Raw genomic sequence first — 15,501 nt, 5'->3', positions numbered from 1 at the left:
AATGCCTTGCCCTGCTTCAGCTCACGCTCGGTGCGCTGCACCCACTGTCCAACACTCCCCAGTGAGATGAACCTGGTACCTCAGTTGGAAATGCAGAAATCACCCATCTTCTGCGTCGCTCACGCTGGGAGCTGTAGACTGGAGCTGTTCCTATTCTTCCATCTTGGCTCCACCCCCTTAAAATGTTTTATTTGGGAGGAAAGAATTGCAGTTCACGGCATACATGCAGACTGGCTGGTCTTTAAGTATGTCCAAAGAACAAAGAGAAGGTTAGAGGTTTCATAAGAAGGAGAAATATTACATATTGCTCTTAGAGAAAGTTTACTGGCACTAGTAAGATGTTGAGGAGTTGGCAAGTTCTGATTGGTAAGTAATAGCAGTGGGCAAAACCAGTCTTAGGATTGCAGCAGGTCATTTACTGTATTTCAGTTGGGTATGACAAGAATGACCCGGTTCATAATATCGGTTTTTACAAGTTCCCTTTTTGGTCAAGCTCTTTCTCTGAAAGTGTTGTTGATCAACCATGCTGTAGTTAGGCTTAATTATCCCTCAGCACCAGAATGGATCTGTCCCAGTTGTCTCTGTCCCATGTTGCGCGGAAGATATGTGGGTCTTTGTCAGGGACCCAAACCACAGTAAAGTAACAAAAAGGCCAGAAGGAAAAATCTTCCCAGAATGGGTTTGTCTGTGGTCTAGTATTGATTTCCATCTAATTAGTCCATGGGCATGAGCAATCATCTTGAAGTGTTGAGTTAACTTTATCCTGTTAGGAGAGTTGGCATCACAAAGATTGGAGAGGCAATAAGAGCAAAGTTTAAAAATTATAATACAATTATAATATGATAAATGATTAACAACAATACAATACAATTAGTTTCTACAATGATTTTGAACTCACAGCCGAAGCCTAAGGGCAATAAACTAAAATCTAAAGACTGTGGAGGAAACTGGGTGAGACGTGTTGTAGCCATTGAGTCGCATTTTATGACTGGGTTGAATTAAAGAAGAAAATGTCAACTGACAAAAGAAATCACCAATACAACTTGACCAAAAAGCTGTGCTAGGGTTATTGTCAAAGTTGCCTAGAGCAATTACTTATTGTGAAATGTGAATTATAGCATTATCCTGCCAAATGAAAAAGGTAGCATTGAGGAGGGGAGGAGTCTCATTCTGATATGGAGTCTCGTTCTGACACCTTAGGATAAGCTGTTTACAGTGTGGAAAACATCCCCTTCTTATTTTGGTTTGCAGTTTAAATGTCTCTGGTTATGGCATCAGGAAGCTTGGTGAACTTTCTTTGTGGCTTACACATGAGGCATGAAACCTGCTCCTTAAAATATATCTAGTTTCAGTGTATCAGGCTTTAGGAACAAAGCAAGTCTCATTTTAGTAATTTTATTTAAAAAAGAAAGCTGAATTTGAAGAATTGTAATTTAGGACCTAGGCTGGTCTATAGGCAGATAACAAGAATTCAAAAACAATGTACAGAGTTACAACCCGATAACCCTATTCTTATATGTCAGACCAACCTGACCAACATGGTGAAACACTGTCTCTACTAAAAATACAAAAATTAGCTGGGTATGGGGGCACATGCCTGTAATCCCAGCTACTCAGGAGGCTGAGGCTGGAGAATCACTTGAACCTGGGAGGCGAAGGTTGCAGTGAGCTGAGATCACGCCACTGCACTCCAGCCTGGGTGACAGAGTGAGACTCCGTCTGAAAAAGAAAACAAAATGAATGTAAGATTTTATGGTGTAATGGTGAGCACTCTGGACTTGGAATCCAGAATTAAAAATCAAAACATCTTGCAATTTTATTAAGAGCAGATCAATACTTCAAAAACATCTTTTTTATTTAAATATAGGGAATTTTTTTTTTTAGTTTTTTACTAATGTATTTTGAATATCAAAACTCAATTATTAGAAAGGTTATAAATAATTACCTTTTAATTGTAGTCAACTTGATCACACACAACATTACTTTCATAAATTTCCCTTTCACAAGCCTTTCTGTGACTCACACAGACCATGCATGACATGCCTTAAATATTCTGCTTTGTCTTCTGCCTCCTCCTTCTTAAATAACTCAGTCATTTTATTTTAGGACAAAAATTTACCACACAAGATTCTTTCTCATTCAAAATTAGTCTCTTTTCTTTGCAACCTTCCTTACCAAAAATTTATCTTCATATCTATAACTTTCTTCACATCTTTCTCTCCTACTTACCAGTTCTTTTATATCTTGTTTCTATTTTCTTGCTAGATCTATGTTTTACAACCACCTTTAAATAGCCTCTGAATTAGACAAAACATTTTTTTCTCAATAAATATATTTCATGTCTTATAATTCTTATTAAAAACATATTTTTATATTTTATGTACAGAATGTTATATGTTAATTAAAATTTTTAACTCTCAGTTAACCTTGAATTTTAGTAAAACTCTAGGACTGAAGATCTTTAATTGTCTGTCATGTATCAATATTTTGAACGAGAACCAGTTTATAATTTGAAGCCTTAATTGAAAATGACCCAGTCGTTTAATGAGTACCTATTAATTAAACATGACCTTAAGATTTCAAATCACATGAAAAATTTATTCATAGACATTTGTCCAATTTATTTTTATCTGCTTTATTAATTTTTAATAGCTTACCTAAATTACCTATAAGAATTGAGATATTAGACAAAGCTAATCATCATTTCAAGTTTTTTCTCTATTAATAATTTTTTAGCCTGTAAATATCAATTGTTTACCTAAGCAAGAACCCTAAAGTTAAATGCATGGTGTCCTGTCCATAACTCAGAAAATATGGCTGTTTTGATTAAATTAGCAATACTAAATTAATTCTATTCATCAAGTAATTGCAGGAAGATCATTTTGTTTTAGGCTGGGTTCATAGCCTTATGATCTGAAAACATATAGAAAAAGCAAAATATAAAACTGTCTGATAAGTAAACCCAGGCAAAAAAACAGTATGTAGACAATTATGAAGACATTTTACATTTTATTTCATTAACAATTTTATTTTTATTTTATTTTATTTATTTATTATTATTATTTTTTTTTTTTTGAGATGGAGTCTTGCTCTGTCACCAGGCTGGAGTGCTGTGGCATGATCTTGGCTCACTGCAACCTCCGCCTCCCAGGTTCAAGCGATTCCCCTGCCTCAACCAACTAGTTTACCAAAGATTTACTTAAGTGACATGAACTTTATAAAATGGGTTAATTACTGTATATTTTATATGAGTGCTCATTTATTGAAATCAATCAAAATAAAATTTCTTAAGAGATTTCTGGCTGGCTACATCAGATTTTATTATGTAAACAGAAGATACAGTGTAATACACGTATATATATATAAATACATCTAGATAGACATATATACATACAAATGAAGATCTTGTAGTTTTTATTTTAGAATTTTGTCATGGGATAGTAATACAAACTCACTGGTTTACAAATGATGGTTGGATCCAAATTATTTTTTGGAAAGAAAGGGATAAGGCTAAATTTTAAGATCTTTTTTTTTTTTTTGGACAGTCTCACTCTGCCACCCAGGCTGGAATGCAGTGGCATGATCTTGGCTCACTGCAACCTCCACCTCCTGGGTTCAAGCAATTCTCCTGTCTCAGCCTCCCGAGTTGCTGGGATTACAGGTGTGTGCCACCATGCTCAGCTAATTTTTGTATTTTTAGTAGAGATGGGGTTTCACCTTGTTGGCAAGGCTGGCCTTGAACTCTTGACCTCAGGTGATCCACCCACCTCAGCCTCCAAAAGTGCTGGGATTACAGGTTTGAGCCACCACGCCTGGCCTATCAGGCAGTCTTATGAAGGCTGTCAACCAAATTTGGGGTAAGGCAGTTTGACTAGGTTGCCAATATACTGAATAGGACAAAGAATAATGTGACTAAATTATGTCAGGAGGCCTAAAAGATAAGTTATTTTATTATAGCAGAGCCTGTACCATATTTTCCTGGTCTTTTTTTTTTTTTATACTTTAAGTTTTAGGGTACATGTGCACAATGGACAGGTTAGTTACATATGTATACATGTGCCATGTTGGTGTGCTGCACCCATTAACTCATCATTTAGCATTAGGTATATCTCCTAAAACTATCCCTTCCCCCTCCCCCCACCCCACAACAGTCCCCAGAGTGTGATGTTCCCCTTCCTGTGTCCATGTGTTCTCATTGTTCAATTCCTACCTGTGAGTGAGAATATTCGGTGTTTGGCTTTTTGTTCTTGCGATAGTTTACTGAGAATGATGATTTCCAATTTCATCCATGTCCCTACAAAGGACATGAACTCATCATTTTTTATAGCTGCATAGTATTCCATGGTGTATATGTGCCACATTTTCTTAATCCAGTCTATGATTGTTGGACATTTGGGTCAGTTCCATGTCTTTGCTATTGTGAATAGTGCCGCAATAAACATATGTGTGCATGTGTCTTTATAGCAGCATGATTTATAGTCCTTTGGGTATATACTCAGTAATGGGATGGCTGGGTCAAATGGTATTTCTAGTTCTAGATCCCTGAGGAATCGCCACACTGACTTCCACAATGGTTGAACTACTTTACAGTCCCACCAACAGTGTAAAAGTGTTCCTATTTCTCCACATCCTCTCCAGCATCTGTTGTTTCCTGACTTTTTAATGATTGCCATTCTAACTGGTGTGAGATGGTATCTCATTGTGGTTTTGATTTGCATTTCTCTGATGGCCAGTGATGGTGAGCATGTTTTCTTGTGTCTTTTGGCTGCATACATGTCTTTTTTGAGAAACGTCTCTTCATGTCCTTCGCCCACTTTTTGATGGGGTTGTTTGTTTTTTTCTTGTAAATTTGTTGGAGTTCATTGTAGATTCTGGATATTAGCCCTTTGTCAGATGAGTAGGTCGTGAAAATTTTCTCCCATTTTGTAGGTTGCCTGTTGACTCTGCTGGTAGTTTCTTTTGCTGTGCAGAAGCTATTTAGTTTAATTAGATCCCGTTTGTCAATTTTGGCTTTTGTTGCCATTGCTTTTGGTGTTTTAGACATGAAGTCCTTGCCCATGTCCTGAATGGTAATGCCTAGGTTTTCTTCTAGGGTTTTTATGGTTTTAGGTCTAACATTTAAGTGTTTAATCCATCTTACATTAAATTTTGTATAAGGTATAAGGAAGGGATCCAGTTTCAGCTTTCTACATATGGCTAGCCAGTTTTCCCAGCACCATTTATTAAATAGGGAATCCTTTCCCCATTGCTTGTTTTTCTCAGGTTTGTCAAAGATCAGATAGTTGTAGATATGCGGCATTATTTCTGAGGGCTCTGTTCTGTTCCATTGGTCTATATCTCTGTTTTGGTACCAGTACCATGCTGTTTTGGTTACTGTAGCCTTGTAGTATAGCTTGAAGTCAGCATGATGCTTCCAGCTTTGTTCTTTTGGCTTAGGATTGACTTGGCGATGTGGGCTCTTTTTTGGTTCCATATAAACTTTAAAGTAGTTTTTTCCAATTCTGAGAAGAAAGTCATTGGTAGCTTGATGGGGACGGCATTGAATCTATAAATTACCTTGGGCAATATGGCCATTTTCACGATATTGATTCTTCCTACCCATGAGTATGGAATGTTTTTCCATTTGTTTGTATCCTCTTTTATTTCATTGAGCAGTGGTTTGTAGTTCTTCTTGAAGAGGTCCTTCACGTCCCTTGTAAGTTGGATTCCTAGGTATTTTATTCTCTCTGAAGCAATTGTGAATGGGAGTTCACTCATGATTTGGCTCTCTGTTTGTCTGTTATTGGCGTATAAGAATGCTTGTGATTTTTGGACATTGATTTTGTATCCTGAGACTTTGCTGAAGTTGCTTATCAGCTTAAGGAGATTTTGGACTGAGACAGTGGGGTTTTCTAGATATACAATCATGTCATCTGCAAACAGGGACAATTTGACTTCCTCTTTTCCTAATTGAATACCCTTTATTTCTTTCTCCTGCCTAATTGCCCTGGCCAGAACTTCCAACACTATGTTGAATAGGAGTGGTGAGAGAGGGCATCCCTGTCTTGTGCCAGTTTTCAAAGGGAATGTTTCCAGTTTTTGCCCATTCAGTATGATATTGGCTGTGGGTTTGTCATAGATAGCTCTTATTATTTTGAGATACGTCCCATCAATACCTAATTTATTGAGAGTTTTTAGCATGAAGCGTTGTTGAATTTTGTCAAAGGCCTTTTCTGCATCTATTGAGATAATCATGTGGTTTTTGTCTTTGGTTCTGTTTATATGGTGGATTACATTTATTGATTTGCGTATATTGAACTAGCCTTGCATCCCAGGGATGAAGCCCACTTGATCATGGTGGATAAGCTTTTTGAGATGCTGCTGGATTCTGTTTGCCAGTATTTTATTGAGGATTTTTCCATCAATGTTCATCAAGGATATTGGTCTATAATTCTCTTTTTTGGTTGTGTCTCTGCCAGGCTTTGGTATCAGGATGATGCTGGCCTCATAAAATGAGTTAGGGCAGATTCTTTCTTTTTCTATTGATTGGAATAGTTTCAGAAGGAATGGTACCAGTTCCTCCTTGTACCTCTGGTAGAATTCGGCTGTGAATCCATCTTGTCCTGGACTCTTTGGTTGGTAAGCTATTGATTATTGCCACAATTTCAGAGCCTGTTATTGGTCTACTCAGAGATTCAACTTCTTCCTGGTTTAGTCTTGGGAGGGTGTATGTGTTGAGGAATTTATCCATTTCTTCTAGATTTTCTACTTCATTTGCGTAGAAGTGTTTGTAGTATTCTCTGATGGTAGTTTATATTTCTGTGGGATCGGTGGTGATATCCCCTTTGTCATTTTTTATTGCGTCTATTTCATTCTTCTCTCTTTTCTTCTTTATTAGTCTTGCTAGCAGTCTATCAATTTTGTTGATCCTTTCAAAAAACCAGCTCCTGGATTCATTGATTTTTTTGAAGGGTTTTTTGTGTCTCTATTTCCTTCAGTTCTGCTCTGATTTTAGTTATTTCTTGCCTTCTGCTAGCTTTTGAATGTGTTTGCTCTTGCTTTTCTAGTTCTTTTAATTGTGATGTTACGGTGTCAGTTTTCGATCTTTCCTGCTTTCTCTTGTGGGCATTTAGTGCTATAAATTTCCCTCTACACACTGCTTTGTATGTGTCCCAGAGATTCTGGTATGTTGTGTCTTTGTTCTCGTTGGTTTCAAAGAACGTGTTTATTTCTGCCTTCATTTCGGTATGTACCCAGTAGTCATTCGGGAGCAGGTTGTTCAGTTTCCATGTAGCTGAGCAGTTTTGAGTGAGTTTCTTAATCCTGAGTTCTAGTTTGATTGCACTGTGGTCTGAGAGACAGTTGGTTACAATTTCTGTTCTTTTACATTTGCTGAGGAGTGCTTTACCTCCAACTATGTGGTCAATTTTGGAATAGGTGTGGTGTGGTGCTGAAAAGAATGTATATTCTGTTGATTTGGGGTGGAGAGTTCTGTAGATGTCTATTAGGTCCGCTTGGTGCAGAGCTGAGTTCAATTCCTGGATATCCTTGTTAACTTTCTGTCTTGTTGATCTGTCTAATGTTGACAGTGGGGTGTTAAAGTCTCCCATTATTATTGTGTGGGAGTCTAAGTCTCTTTGTAGGTCACTCAGGACTTGCTTTATGAATCTGGGTGCTCCTGTATTGCGTGCATATATATTTAGGATAGTTAGTTCTTCTTGATAAATTGATCCCTTTACCATTATGTAATGGCCTTCTTTGTCTCTTTTGATCTTTGTTGGTTTAAAGTCTGTTTTATCAGACACTAGGATTGCAACCCCTGCCTTTTTTTGTTTTCTATTTACTTGGTAGATCTTCCTCCAACCTTTTATTTTGAGCCTATGTGTGTCTCTGCACGTGAGATGGGTTTCCTGAATAGAGCACACTGATGGGTCTTGACTCTTTATCCAATTTGCCAGTCTGTGTCTTTTAATTGGAGCATTTAGTCCATTTACATTTAAAGTTTATACTGTTATGTGTGAATTTGATCCTATCATTATGATGTTAGCTGGTTATTTTGCTCGTCAGTTGATGCAGTTTCTTCCTAGCCTCAATGGTCTTTACAATTTGGCATGATTTTGCAGTGGCTGGTACCAGTTGTTTCTTTCCATATTTATTGCTTCCTTCAGGAGCTCTTTTGATCTTCAGGCCTGGTGGTGACAAAATCTCTCAGCATTTGCTTGTCTGTATTTTATTTCTCCTTCACTTATGAAGCTTAGTTGGGCTGGATATGAAATTCTGGGTGGAAAATTCTTTCCTTTAAGAATGTTGAATATTGGCCCTCTCTTCTGGCTTGTCGAGTTTCTGCTGAGAGATCTGCTGTTAGTCTGATGGGCTTCCCTTTGTGGGTAACCCGACCTTTCTCTCTGGCTGCCCTTAACATTTTTTCCTTCATTTCAACTTTGGTGAATCTGACAATTATGTGTCTTGGAGTTGCTCTTCTCGAGGAGTATCTTTATGGCATTCTCTGTATTTCCTGAATCTGAATGTTTGCCTGCCTTGCTAGATTGGGGAAGTTCTCCTGGATAATATCCTGCAGAGTGTTTTCCAACTTGGTTCCATTCTCCCCGTCACTTTGAGGTACACCAGGCAGACATAGATTTGGTCTTTTCACATAGTCCCATATTTCTTGGAGGCTTTGTTCATTTCTTTTTATTCTTTTTTCTCTAAACTTCCCTTCTCGCTTCATTTCATTCATTTCATCTTCCATCACTGATACCCTTTCTTCCAGTTGATTGCATCGGCTCCTGAGGCTTCTGCATTCTTCACGTAGTTCTCGAGCCTTGGCTTTCAGCTCCATCAGCTCCTTTAAGCACTTCTCTGCATTGGTTATTCTAGTTAGCCATTCGTCTAAATTTTTTTTAAAGTTTTCAACTTCTTTGCCTTTGGTTTGAATTTCCTCTTGTAGCTCGGAGTAGTTTGGTCGTCTGAAGCCTTCTTCTCTCAACTCATCAAAGTCATTCTCCATCCAGCTTTGTTCCATTGCTGGTGAGGAGCTGAGTTCCTTTGGAGGAGGAGAGGCGTTCTGCTTTTTAGAGTTTCCAGTTTTTCTGCTCTGTTTGTTTTTTCCCCATCTTTGTGGTTTTATCATCTACTTTTGGTCTTTGATGATGGTGATGTACAGATGGGTTTTTGGTGTGAATCTCCTTTCTATTTGTTAGTTTTCCTTCTAACAGACAGGACCCTTAGCTGCAGGTCTGTTGGAGTTTGCTGGAGGTCCACTCCAGACCTTGTTTGCCTGGGTATCAGCAGCGGAGGATGCAGAACAGCGGATATTGGTGAACAGCAAATGTTACTGCCTGATCATTCCTCTGGAAGTTTTGTCTCAGGGGAGTACCCGGCCCTGTGAGGTGTCAGTCTGCCCCTACTGGGGAGTGCCTCCCAGTTAGGCTACTCGGGGATCAGGGACCCACTTGAGGAGGCAGTCTGTCCGTTCTCAGATCTCCAGCTACGTGCTGGGAGAACCACTGCTCTCTTCAAAGCTGTCAGACAGGGACATTTAAGTCTGCAGAGATTACTGCTGTCTCTTTGTTTGTCTGTGCCCTGCCCCCAGAGGTGGAGCCTACAAGGGCAGACAGGCCTCCTTGAGCTGTGGTGGGCTCCACCCAGTTCGAGCTTCTCAGCTGCTTTGTTTACCTAAGCAAGCCTGGGCAATGGCGGGCGCCCCTCCCCCAGCCTCACTGCCGCCTTGCAGTTTGATCTCAGACTGCTGTGCTAGCAATGAGCGAGACTCCGTGGGCGTAGGACCCTCTGAGCCAGGTGCAGGATATAATCTCCTGGTGCGACGTTTTTTAACCCCTTCAGGAAAGCGCAGTGTTAGGGTGGGAGTGACCCGATTTTCCAGGTGCCCTCTGTCACCCCTTTCTTTGACTAGGAAAGGGGACTCCCTGACCCCTTGTGCTTCCCGAGTGAGGCAATGGCTCGCCCTGCTTTGGCTCGCACACAGTACGCTGCACCCACTGTCTGGCGCTCCCTAGTGAGATGAACCTGGTACCTCAGACAGAAATGCAGAAATCACCCATCTTCTGTGTCGCTCACGCTGGGAGCTGTAGACTGGAGCTGTTCCTATTTGACCATCTTGGCTCCAGGCCCATTTTCCTGGTCTTAAGTCTCTGTCGTTGAAGATCAAAATGTTGCTGTTCCTTTTTAGTATGAAGAGAATGTCTTTTACATGGAAATTTTTTCTTTGCTTTAAAAAAAAAACAGCATGAAGATCAAAGTGATTTTATTTCATTTCTGCTGGTTTGCAAGTGTTCTTCATAGATATTATGTCAGACTAGCTAAGGAGTTTTAGAGAAGTTTTGGACAAAGAGAGTTTAGCTTAGAGAAGGATAAAGAAAAGAAATTGTGAGAAGGATGGGGGGAGCTCTGGAGAGAGAAGAGTTTCAACTAGTTTTAAGACAGTATATTCTAATGAGGCAATCTTTGAGTTTTGAACAATTTTTTTTTAGCCTCAAGATATCAGTGAGCTATCATATCTTATTTGAAATCCATGATTTTATAGTCATGGTATTTTAATTCAGTTTTAAGAATGCAGACTCTTTAACTAATCCCTGCAATATTTGAACATGTTACCAGCTGGAATCCCAGAAAATATGTTGGCATGCCTTTGAATTTTGAGAGCCCTGTTTTGTGAATGTTCTGGTCTAATGTCAAATACACAAAAGCCAATTAAACACAAGTGCTGAATGCAAAAAGTCCAAATAAATGCAAACACAGACAGAAAATAAAGTATATATTTACTAAGAAGGATGATAAGCCAAGTCTTCAACTGAGGGTAAGAGAAAATATCCCATCACCAAGGCCTGAGCCCAAAGGGAGCCTCCCAGCTCTGTCCTCTGGTTCCTGCCCACTCCACTAGGATGATGTATTTTAACCATGACCACCTTTCCCAGTTGCCCTACCTGGAAAGCTGCAAGCCGTGGGGGCAGAGGAACTGCCCACCTTGGTCCTGGGCCTTTGTATGAAGGGTTGGGGGAAGGAACCACCAATTCACTGTCTTATGAAACACAGTGTTGCTGCTGGTATTTCAGTGTTATCTGAAGGACTTACTCAAGTACCAGCATTGTTGCAAACACTAGGCATTCCCACTGTGCACACACTCACATTCACACACACAACTGTGACCTGTCTAAGGGCATACACTGTTGCAGTCATCTTAGGATAACCCTCAGGACCCTGCATATAACAAGCATATACAGAGGCTTGCTGGGTGAAACAGCTCTTTCATTTAAATCAAGACAACAGGTGTTGACAACCTGCTCTGCGTTCTGTTGGAAAGAAACATACTAGTTTTAAAATTCAGGCTAAAACCTCTTTTTGAGAACAAGGTAGAACTAATAGTAATTATTATTATTCCCAGCCCTATACTAGATATTTTACATGTGTTCTCTATGGTCCCCTTAGCCTCCTGCAAAGTGAACAATATAATCCCTAGTTTTACATCAGAAAGCTGAGGCTAAGAAGATAAAGCGACTTGACTAACATAACTCAAGTAGAAAGTGTTGAGAGCCAGGATGTGAGTTGAGTTCTTCCCTGCTCTAAAAATTCTCACTGCCTCCTTAAACGTCTCCATTCCGTTCTTGCTGCCACCATCCACATGCAGTGACAGCTGTGGTATAGTGAATGAACTTTAACTTGAAGATCAGAAACAGAGGGATATTGACATCTTCCAACATGTGAAAGGTGACCAAGTGGCCCACTGCTAGGAAATGCAATGTTCGGAATCATACTCTCTCGACATAGTTTGTAATAGGATATTTTGTAAGTCTGTGTTTAACTGTTTGGATATTTACTTGTGGGATTATTTGATTAGTGCCTGTCTCCCCTTTTGACATTGAGCTCCTTGAGGACAAAGAATATGACTGTTTGGCTTGCCAGAGGATCCCCTGCTCCTAGGCATGGTGGCTGGTACACTAGTGGGCATTTAATACATGTATAATGAATGAATGATACCTGGGACTCACCACTTTTACTGACTGTGAGCTTGGGCAATATAAATATACAGTATATACAAAAATATAAATATGTGATCTCAAGTAAACATCACAAGGAACCACAAGATGGGAATTATTATCTCCATTCTATAGACAGAGAAATTACTATGCATTAAGTAACTCACCCAAGTGCGCCTGAGCTGTGCTTTGATCCAAGGCCCATCTGGCTGGCTGCAGTGCACAGCACCCTGGATGCCTTAATAATCAATTTTCCCAGGCAGGGGAAGGTTTGAGCTGAAGACACCACAGTTGCCTCTCCTGGACATGCCTCCACAACCCCATGCTGCACCACTAACTCACATCTGTGCTTGTTTGCAGGCTCAGGAGGCAGCAGGGACAGGGCAGCCAGCTCTTGGACACCGACAGCCGAGCTGGAGGCCAGGCCCAGAGCAAGCTCCAGGACGGGTGCAACAACAACCTCCTCACCCACACTTGCACCCGCGGCTGCAGCAGCTAAGCCCACACTTGTTGCTGCTCAACAGGACTGCACTCGTCTCTGCCCTGCCCACCCAGAGCCCCTCTTTGTGCCCTGATGGTCCCTGTCTCACCCCTGAAAACATCAGATGCAGAAAAAGCCCTGGACTTGGAGCTGGGAAGCCTGGGTTCTGGTCCCATCTCCATGACTGACTCACGTGTGACCTCAGACAAGTCACGCCCTCTCTGTGCCTCAGTTTTATGCATCTGCCAAAGGGGTTAAACACTTCTGCCCCACTTCAAATTACAAGATTATGGGGAGAACCCAATTAGGTAGGAAACATGAAAAACATTTGATATTTATAAAATCATTTTTACGTGCAAAATATAACCTTAATATTTGAAGTGACCCCCATTTCCCAAAGCAATTAAACCGTCATGACTTTGCAATTTGGCATATCCTAGCTTGTTAGAGGGCACTTTCGAAAAACACAGCCCTGACAGCAAAATAAAGGTCTGATATGTTGGCCCCTTCTATGGAAACAACGCTGCCAAATCCTGGAGCAAAACCTGAAGTGTCTTCATGTGCATTCTCTGGCAGGCCACAGTCCTTCTGAGCTTGTAAGATGGTGCAGCATGCAGACCAGCCTTGTCCCCAAGGTCTCAGCGCTGCGGTCTCACTCCTCCCCTCATTTAAGAAGACTGTCTTTACCTTTTAGTTTCAGCAGTCCTCACCACCACCATATCCCCAGTGCTGGGATGGCACACAGGTGTCCATTCAGATGAGAGTCGGGTCACTGAGCGTTGGTTACTCCTGCAGAGTGTAATCAGCACCCCATCCAACTGGCCCGAAAGCCCAGACCTGCAGCAGAACTCTCCAACTCTATCAGCTTTCAGGGTTTTCTCTCCTGGGAAGGGTGTAAAATCAGCTTGTCAGATTCTTCTTACAGAGAGTACCCAGGGGCAGCTCCCTATTTATACATTAGGAAGCATGGGCGCTTAGAAAGTTTATTTCAGAAGGAAAATGGGTTCACACAAAAAGCAAACTACATTCTGATCTGCTCAGGGAGAAGCTTGCCTTTGAACTGGAAGATGTTGGGATGAGCAGGGAAAGCTTAGACTTTGGAGTCAGGTTTGTGTTCAGAATCCAGCCCTGCTGGTTACTAACTGGGAGACCTTAGGCAAAGCATGCAATCGCTCTGAATGGCAGTTTCCTCATTTTTAAACAGGGATAATAAAACTAACATTGCAGGGGAGTTATAGGGTTAAATAAGAGCCTGTGTGTAACCCCAAGCATTGGATGACTCATTGAATGGCCTTTTTTGTGAGCATCATCATCATCATTATTTAGATACTTTCTTCCTTCACTCACCCAGCAGGTCAGTTTTCTGTGCAAACAAGCCTTCTGTTTAGGATTCTTCCAAATGTTCTTCCTGGAGTCTTTGATATTTGTTACATCCTGCTGAAGTTTGATTGTGTTTTTATTTTTTCATCCGACTTCCATTTTCACTTTTTACATGATTACTCAATCCTTGGGGCTGTCCATGTCATCTCTTAGATTTCTTAAAAGACATTTTAATGTATGGTTAGGTTTTATATTTTTATTTTTTAAAAAAGAAATAGTCAGTTTTCCTCCTTTGAACCGAGGCTATTTCTGGATTGTGTGCTCCTTGTCAGTTGACTTGTTTTGCACACTTTTCTTTACTTCATGTTCCCATCAACAACCGTCCTGCTCCCCACCTCCCCCAGGAAATAAGGGGCCTGCTCCTCTCCTCACTGTGACCCTGGAGGCTCTTAAGATGTTTTTTTTTATTGGGCTGAGTTCACGAATTAGGGGCAGGAGCTGGAAGTCGCCCTAGGAACACCAGATTTCCTGGTTCTGTTCAAGCTGGCATTTCTTGTTTGGAATAAACTATTTCTTGGACATTCCTTCTCACCACTTTGTTCTTAATTCAGGGTTGGGTGGGATGGGCCACATTCCTCTTAGCGTGAAGAGACTCAAGTTTAATTAGAAACACAAAAATGGGCATGGTTGGTGGTGTGGACACCAAGCCAATGATGGAATCACTTTGATTGGTGGTATGGACACCAAGCCACAGATGAAATCAAACTTAGCTTGGCAATTCAAGGCTCTATCTAACTTGATCACAATCTACATGATTATTGTTACTATTTTGTATTTCCTAAGGTACCATCTATTCACTAAGGAAAAAGTACAGAAAATTCTTCATCCAGAGAAAGACACTCTTTAACATTCCCTCAAATTACCACTCAAACCTTCATACAGCACACACACAGGTGCAAATGAACCAGTATTTTCCTTTCCATACAGACTTCTTGATTTTCTACTTTCCTGCTTTCATTTGTCCTGTCCTCTCTACTGGGGATGCCTTTCAGCTCTCATCTGCACTTGTTAAAATTCCCCTTTCTCAAAGGCCAATTCCATTTCTCCCATGATGTCTTCTGGGGCTTATGGCACCACCCACCCAAGCTAGATGCCACCTCCTCCATGAACTCTCGTGCACACTTGCTGTCACTCACGGCTCTGCTTGCTGACAACTGCACCAACATCGCGTTACTCTCGCCCATGCCTCACCCTCCTTACCTTCAGGCTCCCTCAAAGAAGCCGGGTCAGATTCACATCCATCTCCTCATCCCATCCTCCTGTCCTGACAGTGCCTGGCTCCTAAGGAGCAATCAACAAACTCTCTGCTTAGGGACGACTTACTTTTGGCACCCTTCTGTCTTCTTCCACCTGGCTCCATGGTCACTTCCCAGAGCTTTTTCCTCTGCAGGTCCCAGTGTTTTCCCAGGGGCTACCCTCCAGTGGCATGCCCAGTCCCCATTCACCCCCTTCAGAACCACCTTTCCATGATCTCCAAGTTCCAAATGAGTTTCGCCCTTCCCTCATCCGAACCCCGCCTCCCAGTAGAGCACTGGCAAGAAAGCAATCTGATTAAAGAAATCCATTCCCATGCAAGAATTTGTGTTAGGATTTACCTTATGAGTGGAAATTCAGGTGCATCAGGGCCAGCTGTAGACCAGTGGGTGCACCAGGACATGCTGACAATAC

At 41.0% G+C, this 15,501-nt stretch overlaps 1 protein-coding gene across 5 annotated transcripts in view; it reads left to right on the top strand.

The window, feature by feature from the left end:
• Window positions 1-14,357, top strand: part of STK32B (serine/threonine kinase 32B) — a 443,733-nt gene extending 429,376 nt beyond the window's left edge. For all 5 annotated transcript variants that reach the window (XM_054484777.2, XM_054484778.2, XM_063663496.1 and 2 more), the window contains one exon: window positions 12,333-14,357. In XM_054484777.2, coding sequence (XP_054340752.1) covers window positions 12,333-12,471 — 139 coding nt within the window. In that variant the 3' untranslated portion in view covers window positions 12,472-14,357. The remainder of the gene's footprint in view (window positions 1-12,332) is intronic.
• The last annotated feature ends 1,144 nt before the right edge of the window (window positions 14,358-15,501 follow it).

This window comes from Pongo pygmaeus, chromosome 3 (genome assembly GCF_028885625.2).
Source record: "Pongo pygmaeus isolate AG05252 chromosome 3, NHGRI_mPonPyg2-v2.0_pri, whole genome shotgun sequence".
NCBI lineage: Eukaryota > Metazoa > Chordata > Mammalia > Primates > Hominidae > Pongo > Pongo pygmaeus.
Note: the sequence above shows the minus strand (reverse complement) of the source record. Positions and strands in the feature narration are given on the sequence as shown.